Source organism: Trifolium pratense, linkage group LG7 (genome assembly GCF_020283565.1).
Source record: "Trifolium pratense cultivar HEN17-A07 linkage group LG7, ARS_RC_1.1, whole genome shotgun sequence".
Taxonomy (NCBI): domain Eukaryota; kingdom Viridiplantae; phylum Streptophyta; class Magnoliopsida; order Fabales; family Fabaceae; genus Trifolium; species Trifolium pratense.
In genome coordinates, this window is record NC_060065.1 from 26,675,212 (window position 1) to 26,699,678 (window position 24,467).

General features: G+C 40.1%; 2 protein-coding genes across 2 annotated transcripts; both read left to right on the forward strand.

Annotated features, from left to right (window-relative positions):
- The first annotated feature begins 5,439 nt into the window (after positions 1-5,439).
- On the forward strand, positions 5,440-6,210 carry LOC123896153. Its single transcript, XM_045946575.1, has one exon. It carries the CDS (start codon positions 5,440-5,442, stop codon positions 6,208-6,210), a length of 771 nt encoding a protein of 256 aa, XP_045802531.1.
- A 1,903-nt stretch (positions 6,211-8,113) lies between these two features.
- On the forward strand, positions 8,114-11,578 carry LOC123896154. The gene is made up of 6 exons (XM_045946576.1): positions 8,114-8,499; positions 8,578-8,845; positions 9,266-9,530; positions 9,576-9,824; positions 9,938-10,996; positions 11,112-11,578. The coding sequence occupies exons 1-6, from the start codon at positions 8,114-8,116 to the stop codon at positions 11,576-11,578; spliced, it is 2,694 nt and encodes an 897-aa protein (XP_045802532.1).
- The last annotated feature ends 12,889 nt before the right edge of the window (positions 11,579-24,467 follow it).

The window sequence follows — 24,467 nt, forward strand, 5'->3', positions numbered from 1 at the left end:
TGTACTCATGAAAAAAAATAAAAAATTTTGGGGCGGGCCATGGCCCTGCCCAGCCCACATGCAGCTCCGCCCCTGGCTCTAGATTACATGAGTAAGTAATGGCTATAGGAGTCTAGGACGTGAAATGAAAATTAATCGGAAAATTAAAAATTAATGAAATTTTTTGTTCTGCTTGGAATCGCTGTGGGAGGGGGCGAATGCGCGTTTTTTATTTTTTTTTTTAAGTTACAAATTGTAGCTTTGTAATTTTATGTTAAATGCCATTGAAATTTGAGTAAATGACCAAACGCGCTCCCAAACACTCACTTAGCCTTATGACCCTCATTATCAGGGACGGATCCAGGAATCTATAAAACGGGGGGCCGGAATAATTAAATAATAAATATTAAATAAATCATAATCATAATTATAATAGTACTTAAATATATTCAATAAAAAATAAAAAATACATTACATTGTTTATCTAAATTGTACACGATATTGCTCTATATCATAAAATTCATCAACAACTGAATCTGTATTAATTAGTTTGAAATTCATTTTCTATCTTGTTTCTCAACCTAATTTTCACAATCTTCATAGCAGAAAATAATCTCTCACTTATAGCAAACAATCAGAACTAACTTAATCGAATTTCGACTTTAATAGTGTCTAATACATATTATCAAAATATTTTAAAGTAGTAAATTGTTACAATTACTATGTTGTGGGTGCATGATTTGCGCCAATCAGTCGTTACTAATCTTTTAACACATCTCTCAAATATTAATTTATGTGTACATATATATCAGGAACAAGTATATGAAAGAAAAAAAATATGACAAGAGGGGGGGGCCTCAGCCCCTACTTGCCCCCCCTTATGTCCGTCCCTGCTCATTATTACTTTGTTCCATGATTTTTCTAAGGGATAGGATGTCTTTTGCATTTATAAATATATGCTCAAAGTAATAAATAAAATTTTAAATATGCATGGTGACTACTCAATATATTTGAGATCTGGTCTGCTTCATGCATAATGAGGTTTCTGCGACTTGATTTTCTATTTGAAAGCTCTAGATTATTATCATAGCCAACGTTTCATTAGTTAATTAAGGTCTGATGTGTGAATGACCAACATGTTATTGAGACTACATGTTTTGTTTGTGTGTATCAAAGATTTGATGTGCCATATGAATATGGGTTTTATGAATATACAAATATTCTGGATAAGTGTGCAGAGATGATGCTTAAATATGAGTTTTATGAATCTTGGTACACGACAGATCGATTTAGTTCGTTGCGTTGAAATTGTGCTTAAAATAGCTATTGAAATAACAAACTTTTAAATTTGAGCATATGGAGGAAGCCAATCAAGAATTAGAAGCATATGGAGGAAGCCAATCAAGCCAAAACAAACGACAGATCGATTAAGTTTGTTGTGTTGAAATTGTGTGAAAATGCTACTACTTAAATTAGCCATTGAAATAACAAATGTTGCGTTGAAATTGTGTGAAAATACTACTACTTAAAATTCTTCTCTCCATTGACATCAAGAATTAGAAGCATATGGAGGAAGCCAATCAACCCAAAACAGTGGCATGCTCCGATGACTGGTTAAGTAATCTCTCAGACGAATTGATTTCTCACATTCTTTCTTTTATGTCAACAGAAGAGGCTTATAGAACAAGTGTTCTATCCAAAAGATGGGCATTCATCTGCACCATGATATTCGACCTTCACTTTAAATTACCAAAACTTTCAGACGACTCCGTGTCATCGAAAGAAACTCAATCTGTATATGCAGCTCTCTTAAGACGCAACAAAAATATAAGAAAACTCGGTTTTTCTGGTGAGTTTTGCTGTGAACCACATGATGTACACATGTGGATCTCAAAGGCATTAGACCTCAATGTCCAGGAACTTTACATGGATTTGAGTCTAAAAAATCGAACCTTGTTGCCACTTAGGCTTTCTACGACTAAGTCACTAGTGGTCTTAAAATTGAAGGGCAAAATTTAATTAAATCTCAATTCTTCTTCTAAGGTATATTTTCCATCGTTAAAGATTCTTCATCTCACAATGATTCATGTGTTAACTTCTCTCTTTGCTGATCATAAAGAGTTTGATCTTGATTTTCTATCTGGTTGTCCACGTCTTGAGGAATTTTATATAAGTGACATGTTCAAACTGCCCACAAATATCACTTTACCCTTATTAAAGAGATTATACCTTGATTTAATTATGCCTAATCCTATGTATTTTATGCCTGAAGTGGCAACAATTAAAATTAATCTCTTGTCACCACTTGACATTCTACAAATTGTTACACTTCTGCTCGAAAATACGAGTTTTTAAACTTTCTAAACGTTGATCGAGTTAGTCTTCTCATTATAAGGCATCCGGATTCACACAATAATTTGTATACCATCTTGAAAGGACTTTGTAATGTCAAATCATTGACTCTTAATCCTTAAGTTTCATAATTTTTATTATTTTAGAATGATAGGTTGTTCCACATTTTGCTACTCGTATAATTAAGCAAATCACTTCTTTTTATAATTTTGTTTTGCAGTATCTTATTCACAGCATAGAGGACAATCTTGACAACCTAAGTCTTCTTACTTTTCACAATTTATCATCTTTATCTTTATCCGTTAAAATGTCTGAGAATTACAGATGGAATATGCTTGTTAATTTTGTTCAAAGCGCTCCTAACCTTTAAGGATCTTCCCATTAAGGTATGTATGAATTAATTATTGGAAAAAACTTATGTCGCTTTAGGTACAGTTTTTTTTTTTTTTTTTTTGGGTAAGATTTAGGTACAGTTTTGATTGTTCCTCTCGAAAAAAATAGTTTTTATATTTTCTTTAATTTAAAAGAAAATAAAAGATAACTATATTTTTTTTGAACCAAACAAACTTAATTCATATTATCAACTAATAAATGTTCAATACATAAGGGAATAATCTCAAATCTATGGAAAATAGCCCAAACATTGGCCGCCCTAACAAGAGTATGAGCAACCAAATTCGCTTGTCTCCTAACAAACTTAACCTCAAAGTTTACAGAAGATGACATAAGAAGAATAATGTCGTTAACAATTAAACTAAATTCCGAATTGCTCCGTCTTCTCGAATGGATGGCGTCAACCAACAACTTTGAGTCACTTTCAAACTGAACTCGCTCAAATCCACGATGAATAGCCTCTTTCATTGCATGTAATAGTGACAATGCTTCGCCTTCCACTATGGAATAAGAAGGCTGCTGCCATTGAGTCAAGCCAGCCACAAAATGCCCATTGGTATCTGTTGGATATAAATTTGGTATTTATCAATTAAATATAATTGGTGGGTCCAATATTTATTTGAAGGTTATATTGTTAAAATAAAACTTTCAAACGATGCGTCGAAGTTCTAGTGATGTCGAAACGGAAGAGAGTTTCGAAGGCTTTGGAAGATATGCTTGGGGCTATTTTATCAAGAGCATGTCGAAGTCGCAAAATAAGTCAAAGGGCCAGCTGGTCCAGGCCCAAAAGAAACAACAACGACCCAATAGAGCATTGGCGCGCACTGAAGAAACGAAGATTGGAAGTGGAGAACGTGGGTCGACGTGGCAAATCGAAGAGCGTCCAGATGATCAAGAAGCAGTTACCAGCAGTTTTTCATTCAGAACAGGGGTCACAAATTTTATACAAAAAACTCTCCCTAAAATTCTAAGTACTCAGCGATCGAACGAAAGGAATTTCGAGGAGAAAATGTATGTTTTGCAAGGTTGTCAGAACCGGACCGGTCATCGAAACGGCGAGCTCACCGGTTCAAGGTTCAATTGGTCAGACCGGGTTCAATCGGGGTCGAACCGTTTTTAATTAAATATATATTTTAATTAATATATAAATAAATATATATGAATAATTGCTCAATATTTCATAATTTCACACATTAAAAAGATAAAATATCACAAGTCAAAATAAAATAAAATTTATAATTCAAACCAAATGAAAAATAGATGAAAATAAAAAACATTTCCTATTCCTACGACGTCGTTGTTTTGTTTTAGATTTTTTAAAAAAAAAAAAATTTTAAAACGACGTCGTTTTGCCTTTTTTTAAAAAAAAAAAAAAAATCTGCAAAACCGCTTGAACCGCCCGGCCGGTTCGCCGGTTCAACCCGGTTCGACCCCGGTTCACACGTTTTTTTGCCGGTCGGTTTCCTATCCGTTTTTTGCTCAAAACCGAACCGTTTTCATGACCGGTTCACGGTCCGACCGGTCCGGTTTTGATAACCTTGATGTTTTGTGAACCATCTATTTGTAATTGCTTTTTCATTCAATGCAATTTACTTTTCAGCAATGTTTCTTTAGTTTTAATTAACTTTTGTTCTTGAAGTTGCTGTTTCGAGGCGTTTCGAAGCAGTTATTTTTATTATTGTTTGCAAAAGATTTCATTCTTAGATGTTTGTTTTCCTCTTAAACGAACACCCAAACATTTTCTTAAGTAAACCAAACACAAAATTGTTCTGAGATTTACTAGTTGGTCTCGCGAGTTTAAATACTTAAACTAGCGGTTGTTTACCAAATTTCCACGTAAACAAATTGGCACGCCCAGTGGGACTGGTTTTGTGTTTGTCTAAAATATTTTGTGTATTATGGAATGAGAAACTTGTTTTCTGTTTATAACTTTCGATAGGTTATGGTTAGAACTACTCAAAGATATAACTCTAGTAAAAATCAAAGTTCTAGTGCAATGAGTAGTGAGGCAAGTTCGAGTGGTGGAATCGATCTATCCACACAGAGTTCGAGCACGTCTAGTCTTGTGAATGTTCCAATAGTTTCTAGTCCAACAATCTCGAATGTACATGATATCATTCCAACTATGCCAATAACAACTATTGCAATCCCGTCTATGGCTGCCGGTCATGGACGTCTAAAATTATCGTCAGGTTTTAATCCCATGTACGGGCCTCCCCCTACTCTTGGCCTTGGGATGCCAGTTTTCGAACCTGACAGGTACACTTCATCAAGGGTAACCTCCACGCCCTTAACTATTGCGTCTGTGTTGTCCTTAAGGCAGCAAATGGATGATAGTAATCATGAAATGGTTAATCTCTTGACGCAACAAATTGGTACTGTGTTTAATCCATTAATTCAAAATACCAATGACAGTTACCAAATGTTAGCATTCCAAATGAGTCGAATTACTGATTTTTTTGGTACACCCCCTCCACCACCTAGAGTAAATCCTGTTACTCCACAAGTAATATTACCTGCAATGTCTGCAACTCCAGTGTAACAAAGGCCAACTTATGTGGCCAATGAAACAGTTCCGAACCCAACACCTACACCAATTGTACAAGAGGAGACTTATTACCCTTACGAGGTTAATCAAAATCCTCAGGTAGTAAATCAAAATCCTCCAGTGTTTAATCTAAATCCTCAAATGGTTCACCAAACCCTCCAGTGGTGATGGTTAGGAGGAACCAAGATGCTGATGAGGTAGTTCGAGAGGTTCAAAATAACAACTTACTTGGCCAAAATAACTTGACTAACATGGTTGAAACGATTTTGGCCCAAAATGGCCTAAACACAGGGTGTCGAAGGCCAAATTTTGTTTCTGCTTTTAATGAATACGTGTTACAAACAGAGTTGCCAAGGGGTTGGAAAGTCCCTAAGTACACTAAGTTTGCTGGGGATACTAGTGAGTCCACTGTAGAACACATTGCTAGGTACTTAGCTGAATCCGGGAATCTGGCAAATAATGAGAATCTGCGAATGAAGTATTTTCCCAATTCGCTTACCAAAAATGCTTTTACTTGGTTCACAACCTTGCCTCCCAATTCGATTCATAGCTGGGCCCAATTGGAAAGAGTCTTCCATGAACAATTCTATATGGGCCAAACCAAGATAAGTCTAAAAGAATTAGCTAGTGTAAAGAGGAAAAACCAAGAGTCAATTGATGACTATCTAAATAGGTTTCGTTTACTGAAGTCCAGGTGTTTTACCCAAGTGCCTGAACATGAGCTAGTAGAAATGGCTGCTGGTGGCCTAGACTATTCGATTCGAAAGAAATTGGATACCCAATACCTTCGAGACATGTCGCAGTTAGCTGACAGAGTGAGACAGATCGAAATTGGTTTTATTGATTCTTATGATAATGAAATTGATTATGAAATTGATGATGAATACTTGGAATTTGAGGATAGTGATATTAATGTGGCTGAATTAAAGCAAGGCTGAAATATGCTGATAAGGCAAAGCCTCCAATGAAGGTGGACACAGATCCTCTGCCAACTGCTGATGCCACCTATGTCGAAATGGCTGCTGGTGGCCTAGACTATTCGATTCGAAAGAAATTGGATACCCAATACCTTCGAGACATGTCGCAGTTAGTTGACAGAGTGAGACAGATCGAAGTTTATGACTGCAACATGGTTGAAATTGTAGATGCTGCTGCTCAGATCGAGGGTACGTGAAGAAGAATATGAGAAAAGGGTACGTGAAGTGTATCCTAATGCTGAGGAAGAACTGGTGGACTTCCTGAATAGGTGCAAACTCAAGAATTCTGAAGTGATGCTTTGCCCTAGGTGCAGTGCTGTGTGTGACAAAGAGGCCACTGCAGGCCTTCAAAGTGTCGTACCTTATGCTAAAAGTAAGAGGAAATGGCCAAAGACTAAGCCAAATCAAAAAGCTTAGCCATACAAGGGAGCTAACTGGGGGAAGCCTATTACCAAAGGTCTCTCAATTCAGCAAAGGCTAGGCCCCCAAAACACTTTCAAGCCATCTGGAAGAGCACCCATTAACCAGTGGGTAAGTGGGCAGTATGTAACTTTTAACAGGAGAATGATGGAAAATGGAAGTTCCAGCAATGTGAATGTTAACATTGTTTCTGAGCCTAAGGGTTCGAAAGTGGTGGCTGGAAAAGAAAAGATGAATGCTGCCACAGAAGCCAATAAGTACTCTTATAGAAACAACTATAAGGGAAAAAATCCTATGACTCGCACTCAGTGGCGAAGGTTTCAAAGGAAGAAGAAATTGGCAAGTCAGGATGTTGAGGCTGGGGGCAAGACTGTTGTGGCCCAAAAAGCTGAAGTGGCCAAAAGGCCAGTGAAAGAAAGGCTTTCCATAGTAGTGGAAGAGCCAATGGCTGAAACTACCAAAGAAGTGGTAGAAGGTGAGGATGACATGGATGATGATGACCTCTTAGATGAGGGATCAGATTTCGACATAATGGTTAATGTTGTGTCTATCTTGCCTTTGGAATATGACGTGCCTACAGAAGTCAATGAGGTGGAAGAGGACTTCGAGGCTCTCGATTTGGCTGACCATAAGCCAATGTGTTACTATGTCATGCAGAATGGCTGTGTCGAGGAACAAAAAGCTGTTTTCGAAAAGCCAGATTTGGGAATGCAGAACCACCTGAAAGCTCTGTTCATCAGAGCAAAAGTGAATGATGTGGGGTTAAACAAGGTCCTAGTTGATGGTGGGGCTGTGGTTAATATTATGCCCCACTTCATGTTGAAGAAATTAGGTCTTTATGATACAGACCTTCATTCACACAATGTGGTGTTAGCAAATTACGAGGGTAAAACCGGTCATTCCCTAGGGGCAGTACAATTAGAAGTGTGTGTTGGAAGCACAGTTCGAAAGACCCTCTTTATGGTCATTGCTGCCAGACCCAATTACAATTTGCTATTGGGAAGGGAATGGATTCATGGTGTTGGGGCTGTCCCCTCAACCATGCATCAGAGGTTAATTATCTGGAGAGAGGATGGTTTGGTCGAAAATGTAGAGGCAGACCATAGTGCATATGTTTCAGAGACATGCACTGTGACCCTCCAGAATTTTGATAAGAACTTAGCTTCAATTGCTCCTTGTGGTGAGCAAGACGCTGCCTTCGATCCAAATGTGGTGGTGTCGAAGAATGTATATCACTCAGTTAAACTGCATCCAACCCATGGCTTTTGTTGGGAAAGGGAAGACATAGAAAAGCCCTTGTCTGAGGATGCTTACCCACCAGCTTCTGGATGGGTCAATTTCAATGAGTATGATGATTAAGTCCCCAGCATGGGATCGAATTACGGCTTACGCAGCCGAAAATAGAATCAAAATGGCTCTCGAAGCCATTAGTTTATAAAGAGATATGGCTGTCGAAGCCAATGTGGACTTAGAAGATAAATTGGCCTTAGAGGCTAATGACTTGAATAATGGCGAAAAGCAAAGGCTAGATTGTATTTATGATGATGAACCTTTGGGTTTTGAAAAAGATCCACACAGTTCGATTCAAAGAATGCAATCTCAAGATCCTTTGCAGGAGATTGATATTGGAGATGGCTCTGTTAAAAGGCCAACTTATATTAATGCCAATATCGATCCAAGCTTAAGAGAAAGAATGGTTGAATTGCTTAAGTACTACAAAGATTGCTTTGCATGGGACTATAGTGAGATGCCTGGGCTAAGCAGAAATTTGGTAGAACATAGGCTACCTCTTCGACCAGACAAGAAACCTGTGAAGCAGCTTCCAAGGAGGTTTGCACCAGAAATCATGACAAAGATCAAGGCAGAAATTGAAAGGTTGCTCAAGTGCAAGTTCATTCGAACAACCAGGTATGTAGAATGGTTAGCCAATATTGTTCCTATTATTAAGAAAAATTGGTCACTTAGAGTTTGTATAGACTTTAGGGATTTAAACAATGCTACACCAAAAGATGAATATTATATGCCTGTAGCAGAAATGTTAGTTGATTCAGCAGCAGGGGATGAATATTTAAGTATGCTAGATGGCTATTCAGGCTATAATCAAATTTTTATTGATGAAGATGATGTATCAAGGACTGCATTTCGTTGCCCTGGTGCTTTAGGCACTTATGAATGGGTAGTAATGCCCTTTGGTTTGAAAAATGCTGGAGCAACATATCAAAGAGCCATGAACTTAATTTTTCATGATTTCATTGAAATATTTATGCAAGTTTATATTGATGACATTGTTGTGAAATCCTCATCTCAGGATGAACACATAGATCATCTTAGAAAATCATTCGAAAGAATGAGAAAATGTGGATTAAAAATGAATCCACTAAAATATGCTTTTTGTGTACATGCAGGAGATTTCCTTGGCTTTGTTGTGCATAAAAAGGGCATAGAAATTAACCAAAACAAGACAAAAGCTATCACGGAGACGAAGCCTCCAAGAACAAAGAAACAGCTTCAATCTTTGCTAGGTAAAATCAACTTCTTGAGAAGGTTTATTTCAATCCTACGTGGTAAAGCTCAACCATTCTCTCCATTGCTAAAGCTCAAGAAAGATGATGTATTCGAATGGGGAACAGAACAGCAAAAGGCATTTGATGAGATTAAGGCGTATTTGTCTAAGCCACCTACTTTAATGCCTCCTATTCGAAACAAAGCAATGAAGTTGTATATTGCAGCATCAGATTCAACTATTGGAAGCATGCTCGCTCAAGAGGATGAAAATGGCGTAGAAAAAGCTATTTACTACCTAAGTAGAATTTTAAATGATGCTGAAACTAGATATAGTTCAATTGAAAAGCTTTGTCTATGTTTGTATTTCTCTTGTACTAAACTTAAGCAATATATCAAGCCAGTTAATGTTTATGTCTATTCTCACTTTGATATTATTAAGCATATGTTATTAAAACCAATTTTGCATAGTAGAATTGGAAATTGGGCTTTGGCTTTGACTGAATACTCATTAACCTATCAACCTTTGAGGGCTGTCAAAGGTCAAATAGTTGCTGATTTCCTCGCTGATCATTCAGTAGTCGAAGTTTCAGTAACCTACGTAGATTATGAGCCTTGGACTTTATATTTCGATGGCTCAAGACATAAACATGGTAAGGGATTGGAATCTTGATTATCTCCCCCTTAAGAATTCCAACAAAGTTTAGGTATAAGATTAATGGATCTTGCTCCAACAATAAGGCTGAGTATGAGGCTTTAATTGCAGGCCTAAAGATTCTTTTAGACCTGGGGGCAAAACATGTTAAAATCAGAGGAGACTCTGAATTAGTAATAAAGCAATTAACAAAAGAGTATAAATGCATTCAAGAGCATCTGATGAAATACTTTGTTATTTCATTCTCTTTGCTGAAACGTTTCGATTCATGTGATATTCAACATGTACCTCGAATTGAAAACCAAGAAGCAAATGATTTAGCTCAAATTGCTTCTGGTTACAAGTTAACAAGAGAAAAACTAGAGGAATTAGTCGAGATTAAGGAAAAGCTAATTTCATGCGAAGCAATGCCCAATGTATCAACAGCATCTGAACAGCTGAGGGCAAATGAGCAAAGTGTCGAAGCCAACTTCGAAATGGTGTATGCGCACTTTGATGAGGTAATGACAGAGATTTTCGTCATTGATAACTTAGCTGACAATGATCGGAGACAACCCATTGTTAACTATCTGGAAAATCCAACAGGTGTAACTGAAAGAAAGGTCAAATATAGAGCTTTAAGTTACACAATCATTGGAAATGAGTTATTTAAGAAAACACCTGAAGGGGTTTTGTTGAAATGTCTTAGTGAAAACGAGGCATATATAGCAATTTTCAATGTTCATAGTGGAGCCTGTGGTGCTCATCAAGCAGGCCATAAAATGAAATGGCTTCTGTTTCGACAAGGGCTATATTGGCCCTCTATGCTTAAGGATTGCATAGAATATGCAAAGGGATGTCAAGAATGTCAAAAACATGCAGGGATACAACATGTTCCTGCGAGCGAGTTGCATTCGATTGTCAAGCCTTGGCCTTTTAGGGGCTGGGCCTTAGATTTAATTGGTGAAATTAGGCTAGCTTCATCAAAAAATCAACGCTATATATTGGTTGGAATTGATTATTTCACCAAGTGGATAGAGGCTGTGGCTTTAACAAATGTAGATCAGGAGGTTGTGATTAATTTCATCCAAAACCACATCATTTATAGGTTTGGGCTTCCTGAAACTATTACTACAGACCAAGGGACAGTGTTTGTTGGACGAAAGATGCAAGACTTTGCTGAACAAACAAGTTTTAAATTAATAACTTCGACGCCTTATTATGCTCAACCAAATGGGCAAGTCGAAGCAGCCAACAAGGTCATAATTGGTCTAATTAATAATTTGGTCTCCTAAGGAATTAACAGGTTCAACTCCTTTTCGACTAACTTATGGTCATGATGTTGTATTGCCTATTGAGATAATGATGCAATCAATTCGAGTGAAAAAGCAATTAGAACTACCTACTGACCATTATTGGAAATTGATGTTGGATGAGTTAGTAGATGTGGATGAGGAAAGGTTGCAAGCATTAGATGCCTTAGTTCGACAAAAGGAAAGAATTGCCAAAGCATACAACAAAAAGGTTAAATCTAAAACCTTTGACTTAGGGGATTTAGTATGGAAAGTTATCCTTCCCATGGATAGAAGAGATATAGTCTTTGGGAAATGGTCACCTAACTGGGAAGGACCATTCAAGATTTCTCAGATATTATCTAATGGGGCTTATGAAATTGAAGAGTTAACTCCTGAACAACGTTCAATAAACATGAATGGCAAATATTTAAAGAAATATAAGCCAATGTTACAAGAAGTATGCATAAAGAATGAGTAGTGCAAGGATTAAAAAAGACTGCAATATGGCAAAAGAAATTGCCAAGAAAATGGAAATTTTATTCATTAGAATTAACATTACAACCAATCATTCAAGAATATTCAAGAAAAATACAAAAATGGTTGAATGTTGCAGGATAACCACTTAGGGTTTACCCTGGGCTTTAGTTCCTTCATCTTTCGAATCAGAGCTGGAAAGCTCAGAAACCTGAGATTCTTCTTTCTCAAAAGAAGATGTTCCTGGGAAATCTTCGTCAGGCTCCCAGGTGCTGAGGAACTCAGCATAGTCTTCATCTGTGTCATTTGAACTTGAAGAATCAGAGGAGAGAACAATAGTTTCTATCTCCTTATTTTTTGCCCTCTTAGGGCGAAGGAGTTTGGTGCGTGGAGGCTTGAAAGCTGGTTTCTTGATTCTTCCCCTTCCAAGAGGACGTTGAGTTTTTGGATCTTGGGTGGAAAGAGGTTGATTTTTCTCCTGATCCATTTTTCAAAGAAGTTTGTTGCTTCTTGATGTTGGACTGATGATGAGAATGAAAGGTCTTAAATGCAGTATTTATAGATGAACTCATAAAGAGTGAAGTGATGCGCTTTTAATGCCTAAGTGGTTACAACTAACCATAATTAGTTTCTCATAGGGAAGTGTTGTTTCAATAAATGCCCGAGGGGGTGTTATGTTTGGCTGCATTGGAAACCTGTTTTGCCTTACCCTTTTAGAGGAGTTATTAAATAAACTCAGAATGTTGGCCAAAATAGGGAAAGCAAACAATGGTAGGCCCTCAAAAAATAAAATAACTTAGACAAGACAAGAACATGCAACATTTAAAACCAAAAGTAGGCATACATTAAAAAAGGGGCATGCCTAAGTTGTTCGACTGATAATTAAAAGGAAATTGTTCAAGAGTTACAAAAGGAAAACCAAAATTCAAATATGGTTTAAATTACAAAAGTCGTAAGGTTGCTGTTGTGACGAAGAAGGGCTTCTGATTAGCTGTTTGGAATTGGTAATATTGATTTCGAATGGAAACCAACTTACGTTGCAGCATTTCTTTATCATTCGTTAAACGCTCCACTTGCCTTTGGACAGCCAAGCAATCACTATAGTGTTGAAGTCCCTCATGGGCTAGTTCATCAATTTCGGCCCTATGAACTTCGACAGCCAATGTGGCCAAACGCTCCATTTTGGCCTCCTCTTGTCGAATCTTCTCCTTTAATTCTTCAATCTCATATTGCCATTTGGCAATGTTATCCTCGCAAGTCACAATCTGGTTAAGAGCATCAAAAGAGGTAGCTTTGATCCTCGAAACTTCTGCATTGCAATGGGCGGCTTGATCAAAAAGACGTTGTTGTGCAGAGAGTTGAGACTTTAGCAACTCATCAGTTCTGCTTAGGAGTTGAGGTTGGTTGACATACTGCTCTAGGTAAGCTTCAGCTTGAGTAACCAAGAGGAAGATTGCTTCGCTAGTTCTAGGATTTTGGAGCTTGTTGAACAAGGCCTTAATGTTGAAGTAGATGGAAGAATCACGTTCTAGCAATCCCAACATATCTCCATGAAGAATCTCTCGCCTAAACCTAAGCTCGTGATCAAATTGTTTTTTCTCGAGCAGGCTTTCCTTGTCTTCAGCATTAGGATTGGAGGCACCATGACTCGAAAGGAGTTTATTGAGTGCATCTGCTGGAGCTAAATCTTTCAACTCCTTAGCTAGCTCAGCTGGCAAATAAATGGAAGGAGGAGGTTTTGAAACAGAAGTACCTTCCTCATCATAAGAGTCTCCAGTTTGAGAGTCGTCGTCATCAGAATCAAAGGTATTAGCATTCATCGAGCCAGAGCAATGGCTTGGCCCACTTGGTTGTGGCTGATTGGTAGTGGAATGGTCACCTTCGAGAGGTGGGCCCTGCTCATTGGCAACCCCCATGTCATGGCCAGCTTCAGCATTAACAGCCTCTATTATGGGCTCAGTTGTATTTGGCATTTGGGTTTGATCTAACAAAGGACTTTCATGTGATGGCCTTTGAGTAAGGTTGACTTCCCCATTGTTAGGCTCAAAAGTGCTGTTCCCTGCGCCAAGGTCAGGCGAACCAGTAGGCTTAGGAGATGGTGACTTGTTAGGAATGGATGATTCGATAGGCTGAGGGGAGGGAATCCTTTCCAACACAGTTTCATGCTGCGCCGCAACTGGCTCTTCGACCACTTCCTTAACCACTTTGTTGGGAGAAAGATTGTCTTGAGGAACAGTCTGTGGAGAATTTTGTGGCTGAAATATAATAAAGTCATAAAAATAAATAACAAGCCAAAAAACCAAGAAAATGGTAAGAACTAGAAGAGATGGCTTACTTGGGCCTGACTATCAAGAGCAGTTTCAAGCACTTGAGGCGCTTCTGTTGTGACAGCAGGTGTTTCAGCAGCAGTGGTCGAAATGGGAGACTCTTTATGCTTCTTCTTTTTCTTCTTCTTCTTCTTCTCTGAGTGTTCTTGAGGAGGATTTTTAGGAGGTTTGGAGGTATCCTCTAGTACTTCAACTTCGGAGGGATGATTTTCAGAAGAAGCCAACTGGTTAGACTTCTTGTCCTTCCTTCTCTTCTTCTTCTTCTTGTCCTTGGTAGGCTGGTCAGTATGAGGAGGATCTTGTATGGTGGAAGTGGTTGTTTGTTCATGGATAGTTGAAAGAATGGGTGCGTCCTATAAGCCACATTTCGATGAGTTTACATTCAAACCAGAGAACAAAGAAAGAAAGTTTTGGTTAAAGGGTTACCTTATCTGCAGCACTCGAATGAGCAACTGGGACAGGCTTTTGCTTCTTCGAAGAGGAGGGAGCTTCACTTGGGTGCAACCTTTTGCGTGAGGCAACCTTAAAAAAGGGCATAGCAAAAGTTAACACAGAAAATTCCATAGAAAGTTTGAGAGGTAATAAAAGGTAAAATGCTTACCCCTAGCTCAACCTTTGGTGGTGGAAGAGGAGGTTTGTTGGAACTGCTGGAACCTGCTTTCGACTTACTTCCTGCATAAAAGAGGTATACATAAGAGAAAAGGTATGCAAATTTAAGATTGTGTAAGCAGGATTCGAAACGACAGTTTACCTCTAGTGTTTAACTTCGATTTAATCTTGTTCAAAATGGATGAGTCGAATCCATTAGAGATAGCAGTGAGCAAGACAGTTCTATCGACCAAACGCCCTTCATAGTGGAGAGACCACCACTTGGAAAATTCCTTGGTGCAGGCATGAGAAGGCGCAAATTCGAATGGAGTGAGCTCATAGGAAGACTTGGTGAAATGCTCCAAAAACGAACGGTATTGTGGCTCTGTCATGCCATATTTGCCTAAGCAAATCTCCCTCTCCTCCAAGTAGATGCTCTTTGAGAGTATTTGGGTTAAGCCAAATTGGCGAGACACCAAGTTTGGGAAGTAACCAACTAGCCCAAACTCTCCAGCAGTTAATCCAATTCGACACGAAAGGACTGTAGGCATCAGATAAGCACTCCAAATGCTGGTAACCACCTCTTCGAAGTCCGGTGGAGAAGGAAAATGTTGGGTGAACCAAGGAGGGCCAAGTGGCCTATCCACAAAGGGAGCGAAGCTAGGCTTGAATTTCTTCAAGTTCAGAAAAACACCTCTTACCCTGGGAGCCAGTCTTGCTAGCCTCGTGCCTTCGACTTGGCGCGCGCGCGACTCATCATAAAATTGCTCAGGCAAGAAAAGGTCAAGTTCTGTATGGAATGTAGCGTTTAGCCATAGTTGCAACAACCAGAAGGGACCAGCTCCCAAAAAAGTGGATCCATCACCTGTCTTTTTAAGGTGCTCACAAGCATCCCTCATGGATTCATAAAGACATCCAAGGATGAGTCGAGCAAAGCTAAATTGCTGACACTCATGCAGCTGAATGGCCATAGGAATGTATTTTTTGGCCACCTGGAGAGACTGAGTGCAGAATACATACTGAGATAGCCAGAGGGTTAAGAAAGCAACATGCTCTTCAGCACTTACTTCATCATCAGTTTTCTGATTCTCAATAATGTACTTGGAGTAGGATTTGTTGCGAAAATCAAACTTAATGGTGTCAGAAGCTTTAAAGGGGTCATAAGTGTCCCCAAGGGGCGATAAACCAGTAATAGCGGCAACATCAAGTAAAGTAGAGGAGTCATCATACCACATTCGAAGTGGAAAGTGTTGGTAGAAGACTCAAAGAAATGCAGAGCAGCAATAATCATTTCCTGTTGGTATTTAAGACATGTCCTAGAGAGTTGAATAAGGTCATAAATACCACAAGCTTGCCAAATATCAGCTTTGTCTTGTTGTATTCTATCCAACCAATTAAGGTATTGGTCGTTTAGGGAGGGAGCTGATCGAAAAACCCTGTTAGGCGCTTTGATATAACTAAAGTTATAGGGTTCACTAAGGAAAACCCTAGGAATGCAAAGCTTGTAAACAGGAAAGATGGGTATTGTGTTGGAGTTACGATTTTTTCCATCTGGTTTAGGTCCCCCAAACGCATGCACCAGATTATTAATAGAGTATAGGAAGATTACCTGATTCTCCCAAATTTTTTGCAAATCCAATCGCAGTGAAGGTTCTGGAACTGTACCTTCTTCGTAAGAAGAGAGTGTGTTGGTGGTCCACTTGCCAGCGTAAGGAAGTAGCTTTGTAACGTTTGAATTGGACGCCATTGTTGAAGTCCAAGAGTTCCGCAGAATTGACGATTAGGGTTGAAATTGGGAATCGCGAGTTGTTAGAGCAATTTAGAAAGAAGCTGAAAGGAAAAAAGATCGGTGGTTTGATGTTAAGTAAAGTTTCAAAGTTGAAGGTGTTTGGAAGCAAGAGATTCAGCAGAGAGTTCTCAAAGTTAAAGAAGAAGATGAACAGTTGAAAGTTTGGAGTTTGGAAAAAGAACAATGAAGAAAGGATTTGCCTATTTATAGAGGCGCGTGATCGTAGAATTAAAATAATTCAAAAAGGAAAATAATAACTTCTTCAACTTCTTGTGCTGACAAGTGTCCAAATTCCTTGACAAGTGGAAAAGAAAGTAAGTTTTGGAGCCAATCCAAAAATTTTGGATATCAGCCTGAAGGATAGGAGAAATAATTGGAAAAGAGAGATATCCAGTAGTACTTTCAAAAATGTCACTTCCTCTTTCGATAGACACAGTCGAAAATGGCATTTTTGGGGGGCAATTTGTTGGATATATATTTGGTATTTATCAATTAAATATAATTGGTGGGTCCAATATTTATTTGAAGGTTATATTGTTAAAATAAAACTTTCAAACGATGCGTCGAAGTTCTAGTGATGTCGAAACGAAAGAGAGTTTCGAAGGCTTTGGAAGATATGCTTGGGGCTAGTTTATCAAGAGCATGTCGAAGTCGCAAAATAAGTCAAAGGGCCAGCTGGTCCAGGCCCAAAAGAAATAACAACGGCCCAATAGAGCATTGGCGCACACTGAAGAAATGAAGATTGGAAGTGGAGAACGTGGGTCGACGTGGCAAATCGAAGAGCGTTCATATGATCAAGAAGCAGTTACCACTTCGTCTTAGTATTTATAGCAGTTTTTCATTCAGAACAGGGGTCACAAATTTTATACAAAAAACTCTCCCTAAATTTCTAAGTACTCAGCGATCGAACGAAAGGAATTTCGAGGAGAAAATGTATGTTTTGTGAACCATCTATTTGTAATTGCTTTTTCATTCAATGCAATTTACTTTTCAGCAATGTTTCTTTAGTTTTAATTAACTTTTGTTCTTGAAGTTGCTGTTTCGAGGCGTTTCGAAGCAGTTATTTTTATTATTGTTTGCAAAAGATTTCATTCTTAGATGTTTGTTTTCCTCTTAAACGAACACCCAAACATTTTCTTAAGTAAACCAAACACAAAATTGTTCTGAGATTTACTAGTTGGTCTCGCGAGTTTAAATACTTAAACTAGCGGTTGTTTACCAAATTTCCACGTAAATAGTATCACGAAAGCAAAGACCTATAGAAGTAACACCGGACCCACCTACAAACACAGCATCAACATTACACTTTATCCATCCCGCTTCTGGTTTCTCCCACCGAACCGGCCTAGGATCCTCAATAGGAACAACGTTATGACGCTGCAGTTGGTGGACAGTAAACCATTCATTCCAGACGACGAACGCCATCTTTCCAACTTGGCTCGGGGACTGAATATTGTCATTCCAAATCTTGTCGTTTCGATTATGCCAAATGCACCAAAATAACAATGCAACCCGTCCTATCATTGCACTATCCTCGTTTCTGCACATTCGAAATACCCTGTCTGCGACAGTCCCATGCTGGTAAGTTGCATTATGCAGCAACTGTGACAGGCCTGCGACCGACCAACATTCGCGCGTTGCTTCGCATCCAAAAAACACATGAATATCATCTTCGACCTCAACATTGCACACATGACAACTTAGTTCACATTCTACATAACGCTGTCTCAAGCGAACTCGCGTCGGTAGACACCCCTACACAACCTCCATAGTAAGTGACGCATTTTGTGAGGAGATTGAGCTTTCCAAATATCATTCCAACTGCCCTCTACATGGTGCCTATCGCTTCGAATAATACATCTCATGGCTAGATTATAACCAGATTTAACTGAGTAACACCCATTCCTTTCCTCCTCCCAAACCACGTTATCCTCTTTAACCGAACTAATAAGAGGGGTTGCAATAATCTCGTCCACTACTTGACCTGTAAACAAGTTACGAATCTTAGCTATATCCCACACTTTATAATTCTCAAGTAACAGGTCTTTAACAACTAAATGATAAACATCTTCCACTTGAGGTGAGGACACCCATCGGTCAACCTTTCCACGCAACCATGGATCATACATAACACGGATTCTGTCGCCACTACCAATCCGCCACCGACACCCACGTAAAAGAATTTGTCTAGCCTTCCAAATGCTACGCCATGCCAATCTAGAATTATAACCCAAAGATGCTTCGAGTAACGATGAGCGTGGGAAATACCTTGCTTTAACTAGTTTAGCCGCCAACGAGTCTGGATGTTGAATGATGTTCCATGCTTGTTTAGCCACCATAGCCATATTGAACGCTTCAAAATTACGAAAGCCTAAACCACCCTTCGCCTTAGGGCATGCGAGTCTGTCCCAAGCTAACCAGTGGATCCCTTTATTGTTGTTACCTCCGCCTCCCCACCAAAAGGCATTCAACATTTTCTCGATATCATCAATGAGTGAGGAAGGGAGGATAAACATACTCATAACATATGATGGGATGACTTGAAGCACAAATTTTATCATAAACCTCCTTACCGGCCTTAGACAATGCTCTTCCCCTCCAAGAATTGATTTTCTTCCAGATACGATCCTTGTTGTAAGAGAATATTGCTTTCTTGCTCCTTCCTATCATTGACGGAAGACCAAGATATACACCTGTTCCTAAAACATGACGGACACCAAGTATACGAGATAGATCTTCTTTATCAGCAGGAGACATATTGGGACTAAAAAATACTTCGGATTTGGCCAAATTAATTTCCTGACCAGAGGCTAGTTCATAAGTATGAAGAATGCTCATAAGCTGATTTACCTCTGCTACACTTGCCCGGCAAAACAAGAAACAATCATCCGCAAATAGAAGGTGAGACACCTCTGGGGCGCCACGACAAATTCTCGCTCCATGAACATCCCCCCTCCCAACCGCCTGGTGAATAAGAGAAGTCAAGCCCTCCGCTACCAGAATAAACAGATAGGGAGAAAGAGGGTCACCTTGTCGCAACCCACGACTCGGTATAATCGGTCCAACTCTGTCATAATTCATGAGTATCGAGTAGTTGACAGATCTTACACACATCATTATCCAACGTATCCAAACGTCACCAAATCCCATTCTAGTCAGAATTTCACGGAGAAAACCCCAGTCCACCTTATCATAAGCTTTGCTAATATCAATCTTTAGTGCTAACTCGCCTCTACACCCTGTAGTTTTTCTCTTCAAAGCATGAAGCACTTCGATCGCAATAAGAGCAAGGTTGTCAGAACCGGACCGGTCATCGAACCGGCGAGCTCACCGGTTCAAGGTTCAATTGGTCGGACCAGGTTTAATCGGGGTCGAACCGTTTTTAATTAAATATATATTTTAATTAATATATAAATAAAAATATATGAATAATTGCTCAATATTTCATAATTTCACATATTAAAAAGATAAAATATCACAAGTAAAAATAAAATAAAATTTATAATTCAAACCAAATGAAAAATAGATGAAAAACAAAAACTTTTTCTATTCCTACGACGTCGTTGTTTTGTTTCAGATTTTTTTTTAAAAAAAAATAATTAAAACGACGTCGTTTTTCCCTTTTTTTAAAAAAAAAACTGCAAAACCGCTTGAACTGTCCGGCCGGTTCGCCGGTTCGTCCCGGTTCGACCCCGGTTCATGCGGTTTTTTGCCGGTCGGTTTCCTATCCATTTTTTGCTCAAAATCGAACCGTTTTCATGACCGTTCACGGTCCGAACGGTCCGACCGACCGGTCCGGTTTTGATAACCTTGAATAAGAGTATTATCAAGAATCGATCTGTCTTCCACAAATGCTGATTGCTCCTGGGAAACACACTTATCGAGACAAATCTTCAACCTGTTCGCAAGCACTTTAGATATCATCTTATAAAGGACGTTACAGAGAGATATAGGACGCAAGTCTTTCATAGACATCGGATTGTCACATTTAGGAATGAGACAAATGTTTGTTTCGTTAAGACTCGTGGGGAAGTACCCTCTCTCCAACCAGTTAGATGCTGCCAGAAAAATATCATCACCACATTGCTCCCAGAACCTTTGATAAAAAGCTGGATTAAATCCATCAGGCCCTGGAGATTTATCCGGCTGCATTTGAAACAAAGCTTGTTGAATTTCAACCTTTGTAATAGGCGCTACAAGGTAGATATTATCCTCAGCTGTCACACGCCGCTGGATTAGATTAAAGACCGGTTCCTGTTCGCCACTCTTAGGCTTAAAAATATCATCAAAGTATTGTTTCACTACCTCACAAAGCTCCTCTTGAGTATGAACCTCGGTGCCGCCTTCATCGACAAGTTTACTAACCTTCTTTTTCTTATGACGAGCAGTTGCAGACTTATGGAAAAAACTAGTATTCATATCACCTTCTTTAAGCCAATGGATCTTTGCGCGTTGTTTCCAATAGTCCTCTTCTTGAACCATACATTATTTTAATAATAAAAAAAACTACTTCTTTGTATCTAGCACGGTATATAAGTTTGATCCTTATTTATTTTAACCATACAAGTTTAGAGATCCGAATTTTATCGAGGTTATAAATTAAATGAGATTATTTACACATATGCATATACTCCATCTGTCCCAAGGGTGCGTTTGATCTGCAAAAGGATAGTGATCGTGTAGACCAGAAGAGTGCGAGTCCGCCGGCGTTTACGGTGGTTGAGAGTGTTGAGACCTCTGTTGAAGCGGAGGGGGGTTGTGTACCTGCAGGCACTCCGACGCTCAAGTCAGTTTGTGTGTAAAGGTTTTCTTGGCTAAAATAATGCGTACCTTGCGAATGAAGTGGAGACACATATATATAGCCCCCAGCGCAGGGCCAAGGCCCTTGATGGCATTAATGGCCATCAAGTGGCTGCCGGAAAACGGCTTGGAAGCCTTGATGTGCAATAAATGCCCATCATTCCGGTTTACGGCCGTTACGATACGTAAGAGTATCTGACCGTTGGAGGGTCGAGCGCGTCTAGCGGGCTCTTCGTACATGCTTGCTCGGATCGTATGTGTTCGACATCCTCTTAGGCTCGAGCGTGAGGCTCGGCCCAGAACAGGAGCCCCCCAAGTTGTTATGCTCGTTGATGAGGATAATAACTTGAAGCTTGACCGATTCACCTTGTGTTTAGATCTTTCGACTTGTCGAACACAGTTATTTTCGAGTTGGTTCACGGTGCTTTTGGATTTTCGCGGTTCCCTTTGGTCAAAGTCAAGCTTTGGAAAAGGGAAAGCGTTTTTTCCAAGCGGTCAACCCTGGGTATCAGTAGCCGCCTCTTGCATTCATGGACGCCAGGCACGGTATTGGGCCTTTTGGGCGGCAAGTTTCTTTATAAATACTTGCTGCCTTTTCTTTTGCTTTCCATATTTTGTGCTTTGAGTGTCAGCGATGGATAGGAAGGATTCCAAGAAGGTTGTTGTTGAGAGCTCCAAGTCCCAAAGGGGAAAGAAGAGAGCCGAAGTGTCCACGGCTGTGGTGGCTCGTTCTCAGAAGGCAAAGGAGGCCAAGGTGATCATCCTCTCTTCAGAAACTTCCGACACGTCAAGCTCCGATGAATCGGAGGATTTTATTGAGGAGTTCCTGAGGGCTCACAAGTTTCCTCACCTCTATCCTGCTTCCCCCTCTTTCGGTGAAGGGAAGTCTCAGGAGGAGGTAGAATCCAAGATGAGGCCGACGGAGGTGTTGAAGATTGATTCGGACTCCGAGCATGAGGATTAGATGCTCGGGTCCTTTGTAATTTTTCTTTCCTTGTATTGGCTTCCCCTTAATAAAGAACGTTTTTACTTTAAATGTTCCGAGCACATTTTATTTGCATTCGTGCTTTATTTATGCTCTTTTAATTTAATAATGTCGCGGATTTTCCAGACGATTCCGAGCGGACTTTTTGATCGAAAGTCATACCTTTTTCGAGCATGTTTTCGATTTTGCGAGCTTGTTGAGGAACGCGATGTTCTTATTTGGTAGTTGCGGCCTTCCCCGTATTTTTAGCGAAAATAAGGGGATTGAATCCCGAGGATCTCGCATTTCCTTTTTGGCTGCGATTTTCTCGGGACGTAGTGTCTTGGGTTCCGCGAGATTTGCGCGAGCAGAGGGATGTGACCTGAAAGGACGAGTCGCTTCGCTTCCTCCCGCCACGTGTAAAGGCTATCTGAATAGCACTTGAGTGGCTATTTAATTGAGATTTGAATCTCGAGGTCGTCGACAGCCGTCGGATTTTCGCGCCTTTTCGTTTCTCTGGAGATTAAATCTGGGCCGCTTATCTGCCATAGATCCGGTCCGTTGGATTAATCTGACGGTTCAGATGGGGAATGGCGCAAATTTTTTCGTGCAGGCGCGTTGGCCTATATATAGAAGGGAGGTTTTTTGTTTGAAACTTTACAGTTTCTCATTTCCCCTATTAACTTTCTTGCTTCCATTCTCTCTGGTGATTTTCGTTCCGTTTGCTACTACACTACAAGCGCCTTCTCTTCATTCCTTTTTAACCAACAAGTAAGTGCCTCATCCTTTTCGATTTTGCTTTGACTGTTTGGTTAAGTAGGACGTGGTTAGTTCACGCAGTAGGTAGTTTTGTAGTGTGTTTCTCATATAACTTGGGTAGTCTTTTTTTGAGAGTTGTAGGTGGTGATTAACACCCTTTTCCCCCCCAAATAAGGATTTTTCGGGGTTTTAAGGCGAAAAATCGCTGCTTTTTACCCACTGATGGTTGGGTTTTTGCTTTAGAACAATGTCGAGCACCACATGCGTTTTGTGCTCGGTTGTTTTTATGAACTTAGCGTCCGGAGGGATGATTTTGTCCCTTTCAGTTTTCGCGTAGTCCTTTAAGTGTTGTTGAGATCCTCGCCCTTTCACTTGATTTGACGGTGGAAGGGTGGATTTGAATGTTGAATTCATTTTTCCTTCCTCTGCTTTTTCAGGTTTTTCTTTAGATGGCTGAAGGGTCTCAAAGTCAAGTCTCGTTTATAGGTCAACAGCCGTCCTCGTCGATTCGTGTTCGAGCCGACCTTTCATGGGTGGCGGATGAACCTCGAGAAACAGAGTCAGTTTATAAGAACTGCGAGAGTGATATCCCGGAGTCAATGTGCACGGATATACAGACTCATCCTACCGAAGATTTCGAGGTGCGGATTCCTACTGCTCGTCACAGGATCTGCAGTAATTGGGCCTGGGGGACGATTCCCATGTACGAGATCGCTTTTAAGCATCTGGGAATTAGGTTGCCCTTTACGGATCTTGAGGTGTCCATCTTCCGCCATCTTAGCTTAGCCCCTTCTCAACTTCATCCGAACTCTTTGGCCTTTATCAAGGCTTTTGAAAAGACTGCCGAACACTTGGGTCTGGGTCCCACCTTGCCTTTATTCTTCTATCATTTTGGCCTTCAGCGAAGCTGTCCTCGAGGGGAACAGGCGAAAGGGAAACTCGCGAAAGGAGCCCCGCTACCGGACACCAAACATGGATGGGTTTCTTTGAGGCAACGGAAACGCCTCTTTGATATGTACGACGAATCGGTGCGGGGGTTTAAGTCCGTTTTCTACGGGGTCAGGCCCATAACGACGAAAGGCTGGAATAACTTCGTCCGTAGGGGGCACCGTATAGACGAGCTGGGGCAGGAAGTGCTCGATGAACAGGGGCTCCCCATAGATGAGGATTTCGCCAGATTCCCATTCTATTGGCGTAGAGATCATTACTCCATGTCGACCAAAGAGTTTGTTTTTAAGCTGGGGGAGTTGTCCGCTGAGGAGAGAGCTGATTATAAAAAGCTGTTAGAGTTCGTGGAGGGCTTGCCTCCTTACCTTCTGAGCGACCCTGAGGGCGAGCCTTTATTCGGAGAAGATGGTCAGAGGTTGACCAAGACCAAGTTTATTGCAACCGAGGAGTTGATCGCTTGTGACACTCCGGAGAAATTATCTGTTTTTTGGAGTATGCTCGTGGCTTTCTTTTATCTATTTTTACTACTGTTTTGCTTCCTTTATTTGCTCGTCTTTGTTTTGCTAACTGTCAATCTGATTTGTGTAGGTACAATGACCAGTGGTGTCGCCGCTCTCCGCAAAGCTCGCGCTGCCAAGAACAAGAGGGAAGCGAGCAGTGCTGCTACAACCTCTTCTGCCCCCCAGTCCCCGACAGCCTCTATTGTGGATCGTTCGAA